Source organism: Amblyomma americanum, chromosome 1 (genome assembly GCF_052857255.1).
Source record: "Amblyomma americanum isolate KBUSLIRL-KWMA chromosome 1, ASM5285725v1, whole genome shotgun sequence".
Classification (NCBI taxonomy): Eukaryota; Metazoa; Arthropoda; class Arachnida; order Ixodida; family Ixodidae; genus Amblyomma; species Amblyomma americanum.
This window is the reverse complement of record NC_135497.1, coordinates 376085626-376104482: the sequence shown is the minus strand read 5'-3', so window position 1 is coordinate 376104482 and position 18857 is coordinate 376085626. Positions and strand designations below refer to the sequence as shown.

Below are 18857 nucleotides of genomic sequence, written 5' to 3'. Positions count from 1 at the left end.
CCATGCACAGAGTTGAGCCCATGGCATGATTGTGAAATACATCGGTGCACAAGAGAAGCCCTGGAAGGCAGGCCACCTCACCTCTCCATACATGTCCAACCGGTTCACCTTGAGGCCAGACACCGCCAAAGGATTGATGGTGAAACGCACCTGCAATAAAAAGTCATTAACGCTTTCCTGTACATCCCTGCACAATTACGAATGTTCATGCCTTTTCGCCTCCTTCCCCGAAGAAATGACCATATCCTCTACAGCCATTCTACACTTCACAAAGAGTAACAGTAAACTCTCGTAAACTCAAACCTCCTGAAATACTGAAAAGTTAAAAGTTTTTCATGTCTAACAATAAACTGCGATCGTAAAGCGTTGTTCCCCGCTTGTGATGAAAGGTTTCCGTGATAAAATTAGGGTGTCTCAAAATCTTGGCTGGAAAAAAAATTCGAGGGGACACTCAAGCTCCGCCTTGAGGGTATGATGTGATAGCGTAATGGGTTAATTCCCATATATGCAGAACGTCATTCTCTACATTCATAGATCCCTGGAAGTCCTCAGTAGTAGTTCGTTGGCACATCATTCTCGACAAACCCGATCCCATGAACGCCAGCGTAGTTTCTGTGCCAAACGAACGGGCAGCAAGCCGCAAGCTTCGTGGTGAAAGCGCCTTGTATGTGCCGTTGTTCGCTGCTCACCGCGCGATTCCTGCGTCCCCGCACAGCCACACTGCGCCCAAACGAGACGAGCGGGAGGCGCTGCCATCGCGCGCCATCTGTTGGGCCAGTGGCGTACATTGAGAGGAGGAGGAAGAGGAGGAGGAAGTGGTTTTAGTGGGCGCCACCTGATGGCGCTACGCGCGCCAAGCGAAGAGGAAAAGTAGCGGAAACGTACTTTGCTACTCGCTTAACTGTGACGTCTGTAATTTCCGTGCTCATAATTACTAATTTATGCCACAGTGCATGTCTCTAAAGCACCCTTCTAAGACAACACCGTATTCACTAGACGCGCCTTTGTTCATTCCAAACCATCGAGCTGACGTGGTGGACTGGGTAGCGTGCACGGATCGCACTCCGGAGGCCCTGGTTCGATTCCCCAACTCCATCAATATCCCAATCGGTTTTATTTATTAATGCTTCTGGGAAATTTCGCTCATGACCAATGCCACCGCCGCCGACACTAGTTTTTCTGATACACGGGGCTCTTCACGCTATTGCGTTAAATCTAGAGAAAACAGGGGCATCAGCCAGTGGTTTGTGCGGCCCACCAGCCATGCCGTGAAACGAGCAAGTCTATTAATGCAACATGCACTCATTGCCATTGTTCTGCGCCAAACTATACTGTTATCTACTCCAAGCAAAACAAGGACAGAGTATGTTTATCTGGGCAGTGATGAAGGGCAAGACAAAGAGGAGACATGAGAGAAGTTGCTGCTTTCTTCACTCCGGCATCATTTGACCTGCAGTAGAAATGGCAGCAGCTGCTGCTGTCATTGCATTAGCAGTGTGATCATGCGTATGTGTTTTTCCTTGCAGGAAGAATTTCTAGCACTGCCATAAGCCACTACACAGGATCTCTTTTGCTATAATTAAGCACCTGCTCAGTGCAGTAGAATTTGCACTGCAAAATAAAAATGAGACGTTCAAGCTTTTAAATCATACGAACAGAACTAAAATTTGGCACATATCTCAAGAACTCCACTTATCTTGAAATTTTTTGTTTCGGTGACTTCTGAGCTAATGAGGGTTTACTGTACCCCCTAGGCGTCGTACCGAACACAGGTGAGCCACCCGAGCTATGCCATTAAGGGGGGATGAGGGTCTCAAAAACTTTTCATTTGTCAATACAGCTTGTTAAAGCTTAGCATGCAGTTATATCATAGAATGCTGATTTAAAATACGCATTTATATTTCAAACATCTCATCTGAAGAGAAACATATCGCAAAATAACTTCCTAACTCGGTAATTTCTTAAAGGCCTTTATGGTAATTTCTCGGTCAAAAAAAGCTTTTTAAGATTATGTAGACATTTTAAAAGGTCCACCGCACATCTTTAAGCTTTCCTTTTTCCTTCAAACATGATAGACTAGCAATTAGGTCAAATGTGGGCAAATTACTGCCACATTATTTTTCTTCCAAATTAGTTATTTATTATTTATGATCAACAAACTGACTTTATAGGCATTTTCTTAGCATTAGGATGTGCGGTGGGCCTTTGCAGATATCTGCATATTCTTAAAAAAAGCTTTTCGCAACTAAGAAATTATTATGAAAACCCGTCAGAAATGATCTAATTAGGATACGTTAGTTGGCCATACAATTTCCTTCCAGGTGAGATATGTATTTGAAATCAGCATTCTGTGATATACAGTAAAAACTCGTCAATTCAAATTCCACAGGAACACCGACGCAATTTGAATTAACTGAAGTTTGAACAACGGAAAGTTTATAGAATATGTGCTACACTGCGATTGCAAAGCCAGTTATTGAGATTACCTTATTTTATTGTTCTAAAATATTCAGTCATCTTTTGCTTTTTTTTTCCCCGAAGGCAACGGCCAACACCTTCTGTTTTAAAGGCCGAACTTATCGGAAGGCCTTAATTTTTTGCATTCTAAACTGAAGAAGAGGCAGACGGCGTTCAGCGCATCCCAACTTGAGCAGCGGAAGGTCACACCAGAGGTGCAGTGCGAGACCACTTGTGAGCTCACACGTCTACCACTTTTCTACCAAAACGATAGTGCAATCTAAGAGACTCGCAAATTCACACCTGCTGCGCACCTGTTTAGGTTGCAAAGCAAAAGTCGCCGAGATGGCTGCACATGCATTGCCAGACTTATCAGCCTTCAGACCCAGACTGCGAACTGCCAAAGTAATCAGCATGCGTTTTGGAGATATCCTGTTTCAAAAACACATCGGAGCGACTTCACGCATGGTTTAAATTTCCTCTTGAAGCATTTTGGCACCATAATTACTGCAAAGAAATGACATTTATAAACCATTCCACTGTAGCACACTGCGGTGGTTGACCATTATGGCTGCAACCATCACACGGAAGGTGACGCCAAGGACAATGGAAGGAAAGGTACACAGCAATTGTCGGCGAAAGCTCAATTCGTTCGTTTCGTGCATGTCCCGCTTTCGTGCACAACTGCGTAGTTTCAAATTCGGAGTGCTGGAGACACTGCAACGTGCCTCGTTTTCAGTATTTCACCGTTGGTCGCGTCATCCATCACTAAATACCAAAAGCTACCACAGCAAGCTACTCAAGCCTTTGTGATCGTCGCTTACAAGCAACACCCGAGTTCAAATTTCGGAGGTCATGCACAGTTGCTGTCCCGATGTCACTGCTAACCCAGAAAGAGAGCCTGACCCCATCTAGTTTATCTGGCCTTTCACCTCGTACGCAGATTTTACCCTCTCCACATCTTTCCTCAAAATAGGTGATGCATCCTGGGAGCGTTGCTTGGTTCGCCGTGCGCCCAGGCCACCTAGGCGCGGCAGTGCGTAGCTCGAATCACTGGTGGCACAACCCACTCACATTCGAATCAACGGGCTACATTTTACATAGACTTCAATAAAGTGTGGGCAGACAGAGTCTCACAGTTTGAATTATCTAGAAGTTCGAATTGATGAGGTTTGAATTAACGAGCTTTTGCTGTACGTTGTGGGGAATGAGCCCCACAATTTCCCCTTGTGGTTTGCTTTCCCAAGGTGCAACGTGCAGCAGCAGCCTCGCCTCGAGGAGAGGCACATTCGCTGGTTAGCTACTTTAACTAACAAGGGAGGGCGCCAGCGTCGCAGCGCGAGAGAGGGCTTGTAGCTCGCGCGTGGGAGAGAGCATGAGGCTCTTCGGCTGGGATCGTCGGCGCGCGCGGACGTTTCGCACTCGGCTTCGCTCTTCGCCAGCGGGGCGAGGAAGCGGCGGGAAGACTGGCCCCGTATCTCATCCCGTCCGGCCTCGGAGTATCCCTTGCCCTATGTGGGCGAACATTCGCTCGTAACCTTGCTGGTGAGTTGGACGACTTCGATTCATTAGCATATCTTGTTGCTTGCTGGCGTTATTGTTGCTGTAGCAATAAATGCCTGTTTGTGTCAGCCAAGGTGTCGTTCCTTTGTTCCCTCAGAGCAAGGCCCTCCGTGGTCGGCGTGCGCTCGGTAGCGTACGCAACCACTGGGTGGGCTCCGGGCGGCTTTGAACTGTGCCAGCTGTGGTTAAATGGGGGAGAGTGCATTTACCTCCTCAATTTAAAACCCCACAACGTACATGCTAATTTTCAGCAAGATACAGTGCCAAATAAAAAAAGGTTTTTAAGCCCCTCGTTCCCACTTAAGTCAAGACCCTTTTGGCAAAGCATTTGAACAAAACTACAAGCTCAGCTTGCAAAGGCAGACTATACATTGCAGGTTAACTGACTGCCCAGAGACTGACTAGCAAAAGCTCATTGCACAAGTCTGCTAAGTACATATATGTACAAGACTCGGGCAATTCTGAAAAGTGATGGAGGTTTGAACGGTTTTGGGAATTAGCAACGTCCCAAAGCAACTCAGGCTATGAGGGACGCCATAGTTGAGGGCTCTGGATCATTTCGACCACTTGGTCGCATTTCGCCTCCATCGAAATACGACCACCGTGGCCTAAATCAAACCCGCGTCTTTCCGGTCAGCAGCTAAGCACCATAACCACCGACCCATCGTGGTGGCACAAAGTGATGGAGTCTTAAGAGTCAAACCAGCCTCCCAAGATTAGTAAATTGAGCTTGTTGCCAGAGTTTCTTACTATGCAAATTTTGGCTCTTCACAGCTGCACACCAACCACACAACCACTACTTCTGCTGCAAGCTTACAAGATGGAGTCAAAAAGTTTCCAGCCTGACATCATAACAGATGACAGGTTCTACTGCCATGATGTCCCTCAAAGTACCAACGTCCCGGCAAGTCTGCCACAGCTGGATTTTACTTTGGAGAGCCACATTTTAGAGTGTAGCTCTTAGGCATTTGTTCCCGAATTGAGCATGGACAATGGCCTCGGTGCCACTGACAGAGCAAACTAGGAGCAAAGTGAAGGATGAAAGGAGGACGGAAGTAACAAAAGCACTTGAAGAAAAGTAAGGGAGGAGGAATAAAGCAATGCCATAGCAAAGAGTGCCAGGGGAAAGCAAGGAGTAGGGTATGGAGGGAGTGGAGGAAGAGAGCAGAGAAGAAAACATGGCGAAAATGTGAGGGGGAAAGCAGGGGAGGAGGGTACAGTGGGAGTCAAGGAGGGAGGAAAGCCAAGGATGAGTGTACCGCAGAAGTGTGAGGAGGACAGCAAAAGAGGAGGGGTATGGTGGGATTAGGCGAGAGCCCATGGAGGAAAGTGAAGGAGGAAGTGGTGGAATCGTCAATGCTTCATCTGTGGTGGCTCCTGCCAAATGCTCTGGCCCAGCAGATGCGTGCCTCCGATGCTTAGGCCAAGCTTCATTGGCATTGGGCACTGCGTGTTCCATATGAAATTGCCTACGGTTCAAATATCTCAACTGCTGCGCTCAAATTATGGACTACTGAATATCATAGTTGTCACACAGTATTTTTTTTGCTGTTTCACACAATCTGTGCACTTTTATGGTGCTCTTCAATAAAATTTTTTGTTGCCTTAACCAGGCCTTCCTAGCAGGGAAGTTGAAAGGGTAACAAACTATACTCCAGGAGAACAGAGGAGAGGAACAATGCATTATTGTTTCTGATAGTGCACAAAGACAAGGACAGATAGAAGTGAAGACACAAACGGCACTTGATTGGAGGGCCAATGCTTCATTCACAGAACCAATAATGCAATACCAACTAGCCCAACTGAATATGATTCTCAGGAATAATGCTTAAGTTTTGTTCAGACTAAGTATTGCTAGAATTGAATGGACTTGAAGTGAAGTGTGGGCATTCTTCTAGTAGTTACATGTGTTTAGTATAATGCTGTTCATCAGTGATTAAAAAAACTCTAAGCACTGATGAGTAGCAGGATCAATCCCGCATGCCGAAAAGAGACATTACGGTCATCCAGCAGAGTGAGATATGGATCACAGCAGTGTCTGAGTATCTTTATAGCAGACCTTTTGGGGTGGTGACAGCTTACTGATGCTTGGATGCTGTGAGCAATGCAAAAGTGCTGCAAGTGTTTTCCATCACGCTGTGGACTTACACAAACCAAACAAGAATCGTATTGTGAAGATACAAACACAGTATACAGCTTCTTGTTAACTTAATTCCAACCAATGAAAGTTTTCGAAAAACAACAGCTGCTGATGTGTTTTCTGGAAAACTGCTTTCAGTTCACAGTGATAGTACCCTCCTTTATAGTGAGAGTACCAGGTATAAGAACTCCTTTCAGGTTGCAGCTGGCTAGTTTGCTAGACAGCAAGTATAAAATGATCAGTCTTAGAATTAACAGCAGCATTACCACCTTGCCAGTTTACTAGTGCTGTAGTGGCTACAAAAAGGAAACAAACTTTAAGAAAAAACTTAACTGAACTGAATAAGTGCCAGCTCCAAATCTAGTGCAGCTCTCTATTCAGCTACATAGTTAAGACCCTTTGGTCCTCGATTTAGGTTAGCAATTGGCAGTAACACAGCACCAGAACGGCCGCTATCCATTAGCCAGGGCTCACCGTGATAGTTGGGTTAGCGTCAGGGGGAGGAGCGCCAGCTTGCAGAGCCATCTGGACATGCAAGAAAAGATACCAGTGTGAATCGCTAGATGAACACAGCTGCAAACATGCAGTTACCACAAAGCATTCGTCCCCATTTCTGGAACATTATTTTGGGGATGGCTGTAACTTCTATTTCTACACAAGAAGTGTGCAAAAAAAATAAATAAATGGCCAGACTTTTTCTCTCTAGATGTCAAGAGTTAAGCCAGATAGGCTGTAACCAAAACTAGAGAGTTACGTCTGCACTTGCCAAAGGTAGTGTCACTTCGCTGTAACAAAAGTATCGTTCTCCAGTGCTGCCGCTCACAAAGGCTGCCATTACTTAAACCTGGCATAACCTCGAAGTGTCCTTGATGCAAGGACTAGACCCAATAAAAAAGCCACATTTCAGGAATCATAGAAAAGCAAAAACTTCATGCTTGAGTAGTGCTAAATCAATGCCTACAGTAGAATCTCAATGATTCGATCACACCTGATACAAATTTCGGTATGATATGAATACGTAAACTTCCCCAGCCAAAGTGTATTGGGTACATTGGATGGAATTTCGGATGGTGCGAACACTTCCAGACCATTAGGGATTACACGAATGCGGGTGCCATAACTACACCTGCAAGCACTAAGAGCTGCCCTCACATCGTCAATGCCGTGATTGCCAGTCACACAGTACGCATCGCGAGCACTGAGCTGCGCCGCATAGCCGCTCAAGAGCTCGGTTTAATAGTTACTTCTTCAAATGCAATATACTGGTAATAATTGTTATTTAAAGCGCATTTCTAACATAACAAAACATTTTAAACATTATATAGCCACGTCAAAAACCGTTTCTTTGATTAGAATGAATTCTTTAGCCACGTCCGTTTACAAGAAGATTCCATCCACGGCGACAGCTACACCAGCAATAGAGCGAAGCTACTGCACAGCAAGCAATGTGCCAGGTGGGCGTCCTGCAGCCAAACTATTGGCGGAGTGACACAGTTGCGGATGCCCTGTGCCTGTGGCTTTCTCTTCATAGCCAAGAATAGTTGTTGCAGAGTGTAAAACCCACCAGTGTTCAGAACAAATTAACACTCCCTTTACTTAAGGCTCACTTGGGCTTAAACTAGCAATTAGGACTTAAGACTTGCACAGCTCAGGTTCACTTTTTCTCACTCAATCTCAAATACCTGCAGCTTGATTCTGAGCAAACCCAAATGAATCAACAAATGAATCTGCTTCTGTACCCATGTTCTACACTAGATAGTATAACTGCAGATGCAATTGAAGCTGCACAAAGTGTGCTGTAACATCCACACAAGTAGCGTGGTGGATCGTACTACAACATCCATACAAGTAGCATCGGCATTTCCAACACCACAGCACTACACAAAGGAGCACATATGCATACAATTTCAGTAGAGAGGAAGCATGCTGCACTGTGTGGTTTCACTGCCTTTCTTGACAAGCATTTAGGGAAAATACCTACCCCACGCTCAACTTCACTGCACGCACAGCAGGGAAGGAAGCGCCACTGAGTGGCACCTCATTGATGACTCTGGACAGTCCTCAAACAAACAAAGGGGATTCTCACCGAACCACGGAGGTTGGGAAGTCGGCCTGGCTCAATGCGGCCCACCTCCCAGACGAGGTTTTTAGAGACTGGGTCGAAGCTGTGCTTTCCCTGGCTCGCTGTCAAGGTCACATTGAGCACCGTTTTGCACAGCGGCACCTCAAGGACCACCTCATCCACCTGGAAACCAGACAGCACAATGATGAAGAGGGCCGGTCAATGGAAAGAGCATGGGTGCCTTTGCTTCCTTGTGCAGTGCCACAGATCTGCAATTTTCGATGCTAAGGCTAACCCAAGCCAGCATAAACTTCGAAATTCCAGTTCCGCGGTTCTTTTGTGTCTAGCGGGGCACCAAGAAAACAGCGCCATATTTTAGCAGAACGAGAACATCTTTGATGCAAGTACATCTAGTAGGGTTTGAAATATAAGATTTGAGAAATACTAACACTAACCAATATATATTAACAGCCCAACATTTTGGGACCCACTCAGTCCCTTCTTCAGGTGCAATCGCGAGATGAGCAACCAGCAGCAGGGAGTGGCCTTCACTTCCCCTTTGTTGTCACAGAGCTAAGGCCATTTACAGGGAACAGGTTTTCAGGGACACTCTCCTCTGCATAAGGAAATGGGGGGTTGTTACATGACGACAAAGGGGAAGTGAAGGCCACTCCCTACTACTGCTAGCTCATCTCTTGGTAGCTCCTAAAGACTGGGTCCCGAAATGTTTGGTTGCTAATAAACATTGAGTGGTGTCAGTATTAGTACTCAACTTTCATACATTAACAGAAGCACTGGTCTTGAACACAACTGCGGTGCAAACTACCGCCTTTGGCATTTGGCCACTTGGTACTCAGATGAACAGAAGGAAATAAACACAGGTAAGCAATGTGGAAGCAAGCAGCTACTTCCATTCTGTATGGTCCCTCTCAATGTATTAAGTCCAATCTTCGTTGCCACTCTGCAATGACATATCAAACATGCCAACATGTCACTTCGGGGAGTGCTCCCTCACTAGGCCAGTGAATGAACTATCTGCACTGTTTGGGGATTTTCACTAGGGGGCCCTGAAAGACTGTTTTGTCAATCCTAAGATGTGCCTTGAATTCAGTATGGCTCCTTAAATGTGATATTGTTCTCAATGTTTTTTTTTTCCTAAATGCTATCACAGAGCACAGAAGCTAAAGCTGTCTATGCAGTTTTCCTCAGCTTTAATTCTCGTTTCTTACCTCTTAATTTTTCCTCCATTTATAATCCTTTCCACCTTTGCATTCCTCTACTTTATGTCTTTCTCTCCCCCAATTTTCTCCCAAGTTTTCACTTGACCTGTGCCTTCAGGAGTGATGCCCTGATGATCAAGAATGTGTCTGGTCAGCAACACCCATGTTGACACCACCCTTACCCCTTCGTTAAGGGGCAGTGCCCCTGGTGGCAGATAGAAGCGCAGGTGTTTGCATTGCATGGTGGCTGCTGCTCTATGCCCACATAAAGTGGACGAAAAAGCTGTTGCAAGAAGAAAAGAAGCGCTCACTTTGCAACAGTATTTTTAATAGGGCGAGTTGGTGTCCATTCCTAAATTAAATAGCTTTAGCACAAAATATGGACATTTAACGCATAAAATCAGGACTTGTTATCAACTACGAACTGAGGTTTATTGTCAGGCCAAGTGTTTTTATACAAAGAGAATGTTGGGGCAAACAAATGGAGTGAAAAATAATAGGCCCCTGTCTGCACTGCTATGCATAGCCAGCTTAATTAATTAATTCGTTTTGTTTATGGGGGTTTAACGTCCCAAAGCGACTCAGGCTATGAGGCACGCCGTAGTGGAGGGCTCCGGAAATTTCGACCACCTGGGGTTCTTTAACGTGCACTGACATCACACAGTACACGGGCCTCTAGAATTTCGCCTCCATCGAAATTCGACCGCCGCGGCCGGGATCGAACCCGCTTAATTAATCCAATGGTAAAATAAATGAATTGGTTTGGAGGGACAAAAGTTTGTCTGGCTTGCCCACAGGCAGAAAATAGGAAAATAAAAGGGGGTTGCTACACTGGCAACACCATAGCCAGGGGAGCGGGCCTGGGGAGATTCCCCCTTGTGTCCCCTAGGGTGTAGCAGGAAGGGATGGGAATAGAGAATGGGTTGAGGGTTGATGGGAAGGGGTTGTAGGAATTGCGATGAAAATGGGGAGAGGAGTTAAAATGTTACCATATGTTAAAGAAAACAAATATCAAGAATGACACTTAATTGATATCTTATCAAGAAGCACACATGCATCAGCCACAGTCATTTACATGAAAATTATGCGATAACCACGTCTAAAGCGGACAACCTTTCTTCATCCAACTTACAGCTGTCTTTGCTATATTGACACCACATCCAGTACAGTGATGATAACACAAAAAAGAAAAGAGACAGAAGGGCATAAGTGTGAGTTATTAAGATCATTAAAAAAAAAGGATGTAGGTGTACAAAAGTATAGAAAATTTTATGCATTGGAATTAATAATGTAAAAACAAAACCCAAAAATATTGCTCAAATCATCAGGGTGCTAAAGAGTTAAACCAAATATATTCTCCAAAACCTTTAAAACACCACTTTTATAAACTTGTTAAACCAACACAAAAGTAATTAAAAACCTAAAAATTGCTACTTTCACATCGACCTACAAAAAAAATCACACTCAATATCAAGAAAAACAGACGCTACATCAACATGCATAACCCCTGCTTGGCTGACGTAACAAGACTGTGATTGAATGAGCAACTTTTCACCACATCAGTCGTAAAAAATTAGCTGTGGTTTAGCTTAGGTTAAACCTGGTGAGAAGCGAAAGAAACCTCCGACTCTGCGTTGCTGGTTAGACGTACCGCCTGAGGTACTTTTTGCTGATTCTTCTCTCCCCCCCCCCCTACCCCACCCCCCTCCAGTAGCACTCTTCTGTCGTTTCTCAACGCGTGTCGCACGTCCTTCTTCTGTCTCTTCAGCACAGTGCTTCTTCCTAGCCTCATTGAAACGTTGAAGCTTCACTTTTCGGCACGCTATCACGGCAGGATGTTCTTCCTCTTGCATCGCAAAACTGGTTTCTACCCCCACCGGCTTGCCGTTGGTATATATACACAGCTTTCCATTGACGTCACAGATGGTGGCTCCGCCCCCGTTGTTAAGCAGGGTATCTATCTCCATGATTGATGTGTTTGTCAACTCAAATTCCTTTTATACGACGTCACCGTTCTATAGCAGCGCAAGTTGTCCCAGCTCTTCAACCTTGGACCTTCACCTTCCAGGAGGTTTGGAGGGTGGCCCACCATCTTGGTTTGGCATATATGTGCCACCATGGCCTATGTGACTTTGCTCCACGGTTTGACCTCTGCAGCTTTTCAAGGTCATAAACGGAACTACACTACCCTCTTGAAAACCTGGCACAGTGAAGCCTTCATCTCAAAAAGGTGCAGCAGCTTATATAATAGAACCCGTCCACAGTAAAGTGACTCGGACCAACTATATATCAGTTGCTATATCAGTTACTGGTGATGGCATGGCTCTGCGGATGCTCTCTGGTAATTAATTGGCTACTTACTAAGCACAGTGTTAGTTAATAAAAGAAACACTCAGAAATACTTTTCATCGAGCTCTTATTTTCCCTTTATGTGCTAATTATTTATTTTCAGTTATCATATTTCATGTTACCACATTTTCGATTTTGTTCACATCTCGGGGAACAACAGTCGAGCCCGCTTATAATGACCACAGTTATAACGAGTGCTCACTTATTATGAACGAGGATGGTGCTACAGTCGAAACATGCATTAGAGCAATGGGATTGCATCTCAGATGCAATGAACGACGGTGGCGGTGTAACTCGGTTAGAATGAGCAAAGAGGCGCCGTGAACTCTCGCTTCTGGTAAGCGTAGAGATGGAAGAGTGTCTTCGGGCCTCCAGGTGTCCGCGACACCCTTCCCCCCAAAAGAACATGAGGACCCAAAAGCGCAATAAAACAGCAAAGCTTCATGAAGCTGCCGTCGAAAACGAATGCCCTGTTTAAAAAAACACCTGCACTGGAGAAAGACAGAGCAAGCATTTGCATTAACATTCTACTGTGCACAAGAATGAATGGCAGTGACCAGCAGGGGCTCATTGTCAGCTGCAAATCTCGCGCACTGCTATGCATCGGGAGCTACGTTTTCACACGCGAAAGGCTTTTTTGTTTTCTTGTGACGAGCATGCAACCAGACATAAGTTACAAAGGTGCAATGAGTATTGCACAGGAGTTGCTCACCAAGTTACTTGTTGAGTTCGACCATGACATGGCAAAAAAAATACGTGCTCCAACTCATGCTTCATTCATGCACTCAGGATGTACGATCATTGGTGAATCATCCAACTCATGCTGATAGCAGCTCAAGCCAGATGGCAATGTTCTGGTTCGGATATCTTTGTTCGCTGCTGTAGAAATAATTAAGGCCATGTGGATTGGACTGGCTGCGGAGTGCATTAGGAATTGCTTCAGTAATTAAGCACGCTTTATCCGCCAAGGAACAATTGAGAAGACTGCTGAGCATCAGCGTATTTAGATGCATGTGGATTTGTAGCAATGAGCTGTTGGTACACAGATGGCCGGACATGATTTCGCCTGAGATGGCTTTGTCAGCACAGGTTATGACGTGGGCATCGCGAGGTCATAACTGAAAAAACATTTGTACGCAAAGTACAAGTGTTGCCCAACTGCTGAGAATCTGACGCCGATGAGGAGGCGGCCGACCTGCCACTAGTCGTCGTGAACATTTTAACCACAATTAGTGATATCCTGTTCTTAAAGCAGCTTAATTGTTGGCACTTTCGTCCTTGGTGAGGAACATAAAGTAGGACCAATGTTGAAGGCTTGGAAAGCACCGCGATATGGTCTCCTTTGAAGAAGCCGACACGTTATAACATCCTTTAGTAAGAAATAAACGCCAGTTTTGATGAACCTCGAATTTCTGGCTCTAAAATGAGAAGTCCACTTATTACGAGCCTCGGATACAACAAACGCAATCCACGTGACTGTTACAAGTGGGCTCACATTGTTACAAGTGGGCTCAACTGTGCCACATTTGCATAGATACAATGCGCCTATGAATATAACGAGAGTTTGATTTCAACCAAAGTTTTGCGTGAACATGGCATCAATTTCCGCTGCCTCAGCGTCATTTAAGAAGCAATAGTTCAATGTACGACACATTCGAGGTGCTCATGCAGTGCCACCGTGCCTCTGTTTCTTGCCGCCGCTTCCCTCTGCTTCGCGCTGCCGTGCTGTGAATGTTTGTCCTTTTCTTCCCTTCCCTACTCTTCACTAAATTTTTACTGCCTTTCCTTTCTCAATCACCTGTGCCTCCTTCTTTCTGCGTTTATAGCCAGCATTACTTTTTTTTTCCGCACGCGCAGCGCGCTTCGCTTCACAGCCTCAATAACTTTAAAAATTTGGCGTCTCCTCACCACTTCTGAGCTTGGTGGTGAAGATATCTTAAAGAGTAGCGGTTTATTGTCCTTGTCATGCATTAATCTCCAAATGTCGGCCTCACGCGTGCTGCGTTGTCATCATTTCATGGGAGTTACGCCACGGCCAAACGCTCTTTACTATAGCAGTTTTTTTTAATGTTTACTGTAACTAAAAAAAATGTACAGTCATCTATGGAGGGCGAAATGGGACTACAGTTTCACTTTACTATATAAAGGTTTACTATAGCGGGGTTCTGCTGTACAAAGGTCTGACTTATCTGAGTAATTCAAAGAATGGAACTTCCTTGGAGGGGTGCAGCTTATAAATAGAATAATGCAGTGTTTGGGGCAAGTGAGCTGAATGTCGCATGAATGACTCTTGGTTGGCCTGAACCACGGAGCAGTTCACCAAGAAAGGTGCACCATGCTTCTCATATGCTCTGCACACAGTTTCCAAAATGCAGCTGCCATGCATAAAACACTGGGTTCATCTTGAGGCACATGACTCCCCAGTGTGGACACATAATTTCATTGCATTACAAAGCTTCTACTATACGTACGGAATACTGGAAATCTTATTTTTTTTTTGTTCTGGTTCACAGCGCGAATCACTTCCAAAACAACACTCTGAACAAACAGGAACTATAAAAGCATGGTCACTTGAGGCACAAATGCAGTTCAATACATGCAAGATGGCCAATGAATCTCTGTATCCAGGCTTATATGATAGACATAACCTTACTTGTGTGAGAAGAGACAGCAGCACACGAAGAAAGAACTGCCACCTACCGTCTTTCCCATTGTCTGCTTTGGTCCAATGCTAATGTCGAGCCGACCCCCGCCTGCTTCTCGGAAGCTGATCTGGTGGCGCACGTACACTGGAACAGCCACCACACTGCACAACAAATGTGCCGAATGCATGATGCATGTTCGTGCGAGATACACCTGCCATGTTGCAAATGCATCACCTCATTACCCATGCTTGACGTTTTTGAAGTCTGAGATTGTCACTCCAAATGCGAAAAAAATGCACATCACTGAAAGTTCTTATCTCTCAGGAGCAGAATGAGGACAGAATAGACGTTCTTAAATAATGTGAGGACAAAAAAGGTGATAAGTATCAACCTGAACTCAAACATGAATGATGAATAAATCAGGCAAGGTTCAGCAATATGGCTGGTAGGACCTGCTGCTCCATTTTAAATAAGCATGGAAGTAATTCAGGGTAGATGTAAAACGGACCAGAGTGCGGACAACAAAGTCTTATGAAGGCAGAAGCCCACTCTGTTTCAAGCTAGTATGTCAGAAAAAGCTGCGTCAGTAACTGCGGAACAGCTTTCTGATTCATCTTGATGGCCTACTTCATCACTGCTCATTGCTCATTTAGAGTGTACCTTATAGTTTCCACAGCAGTAACCTTTGGATGCATGAATCACGAATCACAGCATGAAAGCATGAATCACAGGCACTGAACAGGCAGGAAACACAGTATGATCTGTGTTGCCCTCAAGTGCACCAATGCAGGATATTTGATGTGCACCACAAAAGGTGCATTTGGCAGCATTTTAAATGTCAGCTAACACCACTAGATCTCATATAAGTCACCTCTCAAAGCTGTCTTGTGCTGGCTCTTTATCTGGGCCCTTTGGGACACAAATAAAAAAAACCAGCACAGGGCATCTTTAAGGGGGGACGCAGCTTTCAGATCCCAATGAACAGCTGAAAAAAACAGATTTTTTAAAAATTATTGTATACGCTAGTATGGCTCATTTTTATACACTTGGACAAGTTGGTATATCTTAAAAAAACATTGCAGAAACACAGGATGAAGTATAACTGCTGAAATTAACTGGAAAGTCCCTAGAAAATTTGGACCCTTAACTGCGATGGCTTTACACTTCAGAGAAATGCTCCAACAATGGACGTTTTTCTTTATTATGGTTTTCTGCCCAGATACTGACCTTGCAGAACAGATTTCTTCACGACTCTTATCTATTTTGACCCAGTTTGTTCTCGCTACACAGTTCATACTGTTAGGTTTCCTGTCATGTACAAAAGTATTGTTTTCACATGCAGAACAGCCCAGCCGTCTACTGTCAGTTTTCGGTAATACTTACGTCGGAAACTCATGCAGCCCGTTTAATGTACAGTACATTCTATTCCTGGGGATAGTCAAAAGAAAAAATTACACGAAACTATGTGACACAGGCCAAACATGCCTCCCCATGTAAGCATCTGCAGATAATGAGCAGCAATATAAACTGTGCAACAAAACTCACCTCAGCCACGGTAGTTGCAACCATATAATAAACACAAACTGCCTGGTTTACACCCAAATTAAGGCAAACACAATAAACTGAGGGCAGCAAAGAGAGGGGAATGGTGAGTGAACTTTAAAACTTGTGCACAAATACAATTTAAATCTAATGGTTACCCGTGCAAAAAGGCTATAAATGAGAAAAAAAAGTAAAATCAAATACCAAAAAATCCCGAAATCAAGCCACGACATCATGAGCCATGCAAGTCTTGGTCCACTGTTAAAAGACCCCCCCAGCCGCACATTCAGCTTTACTAACAATAAAACCGTCAGTGCCACCATGCAAAACAGGTGCATTTAAGAGGAATGTAGGGCACCTGCACATGCACCCCACAGATGGTGGCAGCCCACCGATAAGCAAGGGGCAATGGCCAAAAGATGCGGTACATTTAGACCCCCTCACACAACTCAGGATGCTGGCCTCAGAGCATAATGACTTCAGAGGCAAACAGTTATTGCCATGCATTCAACAATTCAAGAAGACCAGTATGGCTAATGAATAATGAGCTGGAAACATTGCACTGAAACAAACTGATACAGTTCACTTCTACACTGTAAAGGTGCACACATTTGCTTAGCCCAGCTTACTTAGCATGAACTGCAGAAGCAGAAAATCAAGAGCCATGGATCATGCAGCAAATGACGCACAGATACAAAACGAAACCCCTGTGAAATTATGGATGCATAAATGACATGCTACATAAGCTCGGGAGTACTCTAGCCAACTATACACAAAATAAAACAGCAGAAATTCGAAACCGAAAATAAGCTGCAGAGTCATTTAATTCAAACCTGAAACTTGGAATAATTGCAAAGGCTTAGTAGGCAGCCTACTGCATTACCCCAGCACCTAACACTATGTATTCATTTCCTCAGATCAGTGAGCACATAGCAAAAAACAGACATTTACAAGTTCTCTGTAGTCACAAAAATAGAAAAATCAACAAAGAATATTTTTTTAGCAACAAAAAGAACAGTAGCGAGCACTTGGGATACCTGATCATTATCAGTGTTTTCTTTGGCAATCAACAAACCAGCATTCATTAAGGTAAAGTTCTGGCAAGCAATGCAACAAGCAAAGCAAGAACAATGTGATATACCCTAACAAAACTCGCATACACAAACTGGGACACTGAGCAGTGGTAATAGAAATGCATTCTACCTTTGGGATCCTATGTGGTAGGACATGAGCCGAAAGTTGCCATCCGGGGGCACAAACGACAGCACTCGCTCAGACTGCAAAGAGTAGTGCAGCATGCATTGGCATTGTGCAGTGAACAGTTCGCTTCTCTACTTATATCTCAAAGGTATGAATAGCTACGCAGGGCCACCTGCTACTACAAAATGCATTTATACTAGCAATGTACTTCACTTACTCAACACTTCTCACTATGGTAGCAAGGGCACGTGCTCCGACGATGAAATCCTTTGTATCATGGTGTTCTCCATGCTTCAGCGGCTGCTAACGTAATTTTTTTTTCTTCTCAGCTCGGAAGGCTTTTGTCTCAAGTTCCTCTTACCATTCATAGTGCCACTACCCATACACTAGGAAGACACAAATTTTGCCACCTTATTCTTGTTAATAAATCAGATTATAAACTTAATCAAGTCTGATACTGCCAAGGAATCCGGCCTTTATCCTCCTATTGGGCCTTTCCCCTCCTTTCCCCTCCCTGACACAGGCATACTAAGGAATTGAAATGCCACTTGGATGCAAGGCCTGTGAAAGCTTTTCATGAATGACAGTGAAAGCACTGATTAGAATCTACTCAAACTAACATGTGCTCATCTCAATTTTGGCAAAAGGACGACAAAAACGAATGCCTTGTCACAGGAAAAACGTGAAAAAAAATGCCACTGCCTTTTTCGTAGCAGAAGTGGAACTGGTGGTATAAGAAGTTGGCAGTGCGGCAAATTCGTAACGCATGAGGCAACAAACAAACCAGCCACCTGCAAAATATGTTGTAATGAGGCTTAGGCTTTGTGTTGGTATGCAGAAACGGCTACAAATAAATTTCCACTGAAGCCACATATGGAAAACAAAGCGGTCCGAAAACATTTGCACTTTTCAGCTAGGTGGGGTGGGTAACAACTTTATTGATTCATGAGAAAATCAGGTAGAGAGAGAGGGGGTGTGGAGGGGAAAGAGGAAGCAGGACGACAGTGCCCGCTCTAGATGGCCTTTTGTGCTTCGGTCACTCCTCAGGCCCAGCCCACTGTCCAATGCTGTATATCAAGCTGCTAGCTACACAGGGCAGCCTCCCATGACTCCTGATGTTCTGGTTCTTGCCACGGTGGTTTGGGCTTGTTCGGGCAATAAAGATGCGACTAAAGGCGGCTCTGGTGCTAGGACATAAGTGGCAGTGAGGAGAGGTTTCATCTCAAGTTATAATGAAGGGAAGGAAAAGGGTAATGACTGCACTCATTCGAAGTCTGTGCCACAAAACCTGGTCGCTTTTGGGAAGAGATTTATGCAGTGGAAGTACATTAGGTGGGAACTTCTAAAAAACAGGTTAAGGTCATGATAATTGAGATGTCGATTCCTGACACTGAGACGAAGGCAGGTCGCTTTCAGACCAGTTTACAAGCGCTCGGGGTGTGAGCAGCCGTGTGGCTTAGGTGTTCTCTATGCACAGAGGCCCATGAGGCGATTAGGTGGGGGGCATGATTCTGGAATTTTACCAGTCGCGGAGTAGATTTTGCGACTGGCATAATTACTAACTGCTTTTTTGCAATGTGAGAAAATATACATAGCGGAGGAGTGTGCGATTGCCATGGCAATAGCTACCTCTTCCGCTTCCAGGGAATCTGTCAAATTTGAAAGGGACACACTGACAA

General features: G+C 44.6%; 1 protein-coding gene across 2 annotated transcripts in view; it reads right to left on the bottom strand.

Annotated features, from left to right (window-relative positions):
* Window positions 1-18857, bottom strand: part of LOC144115674 (AP-3 complex subunit mu-2-like) — a 77280-nt gene that overhangs the window by 13865 nt on the left and 44558 nt on the right. Inside the window, exons 7-12 of one of the 2 annotated variants that reach the window (XM_077650134.1) lie at window positions 17182-17255; window positions 15820-15864; window positions 14492-14597; window positions 8247-8405; window positions 6635-6685; window positions 82-150 (exon numbers count right to left, since the gene is read on the bottom strand). In XM_077650134.1, the coding sequence (XP_077506260.1) occupies window positions 82-150; window positions 6635-6685; window positions 8247-8405; window positions 14492-14597; window positions 15820-15864; window positions 17182-17255 (504 nt within the window). The remainder of the gene's footprint in view (window positions 1-81; window positions 151-6634; window positions 6686-8246; window positions 8406-14491; window positions 14598-15819; window positions 15865-17181; window positions 17256-18857) is intronic. The other variant, XM_077650135.1, reaches the window with a different exon arrangement.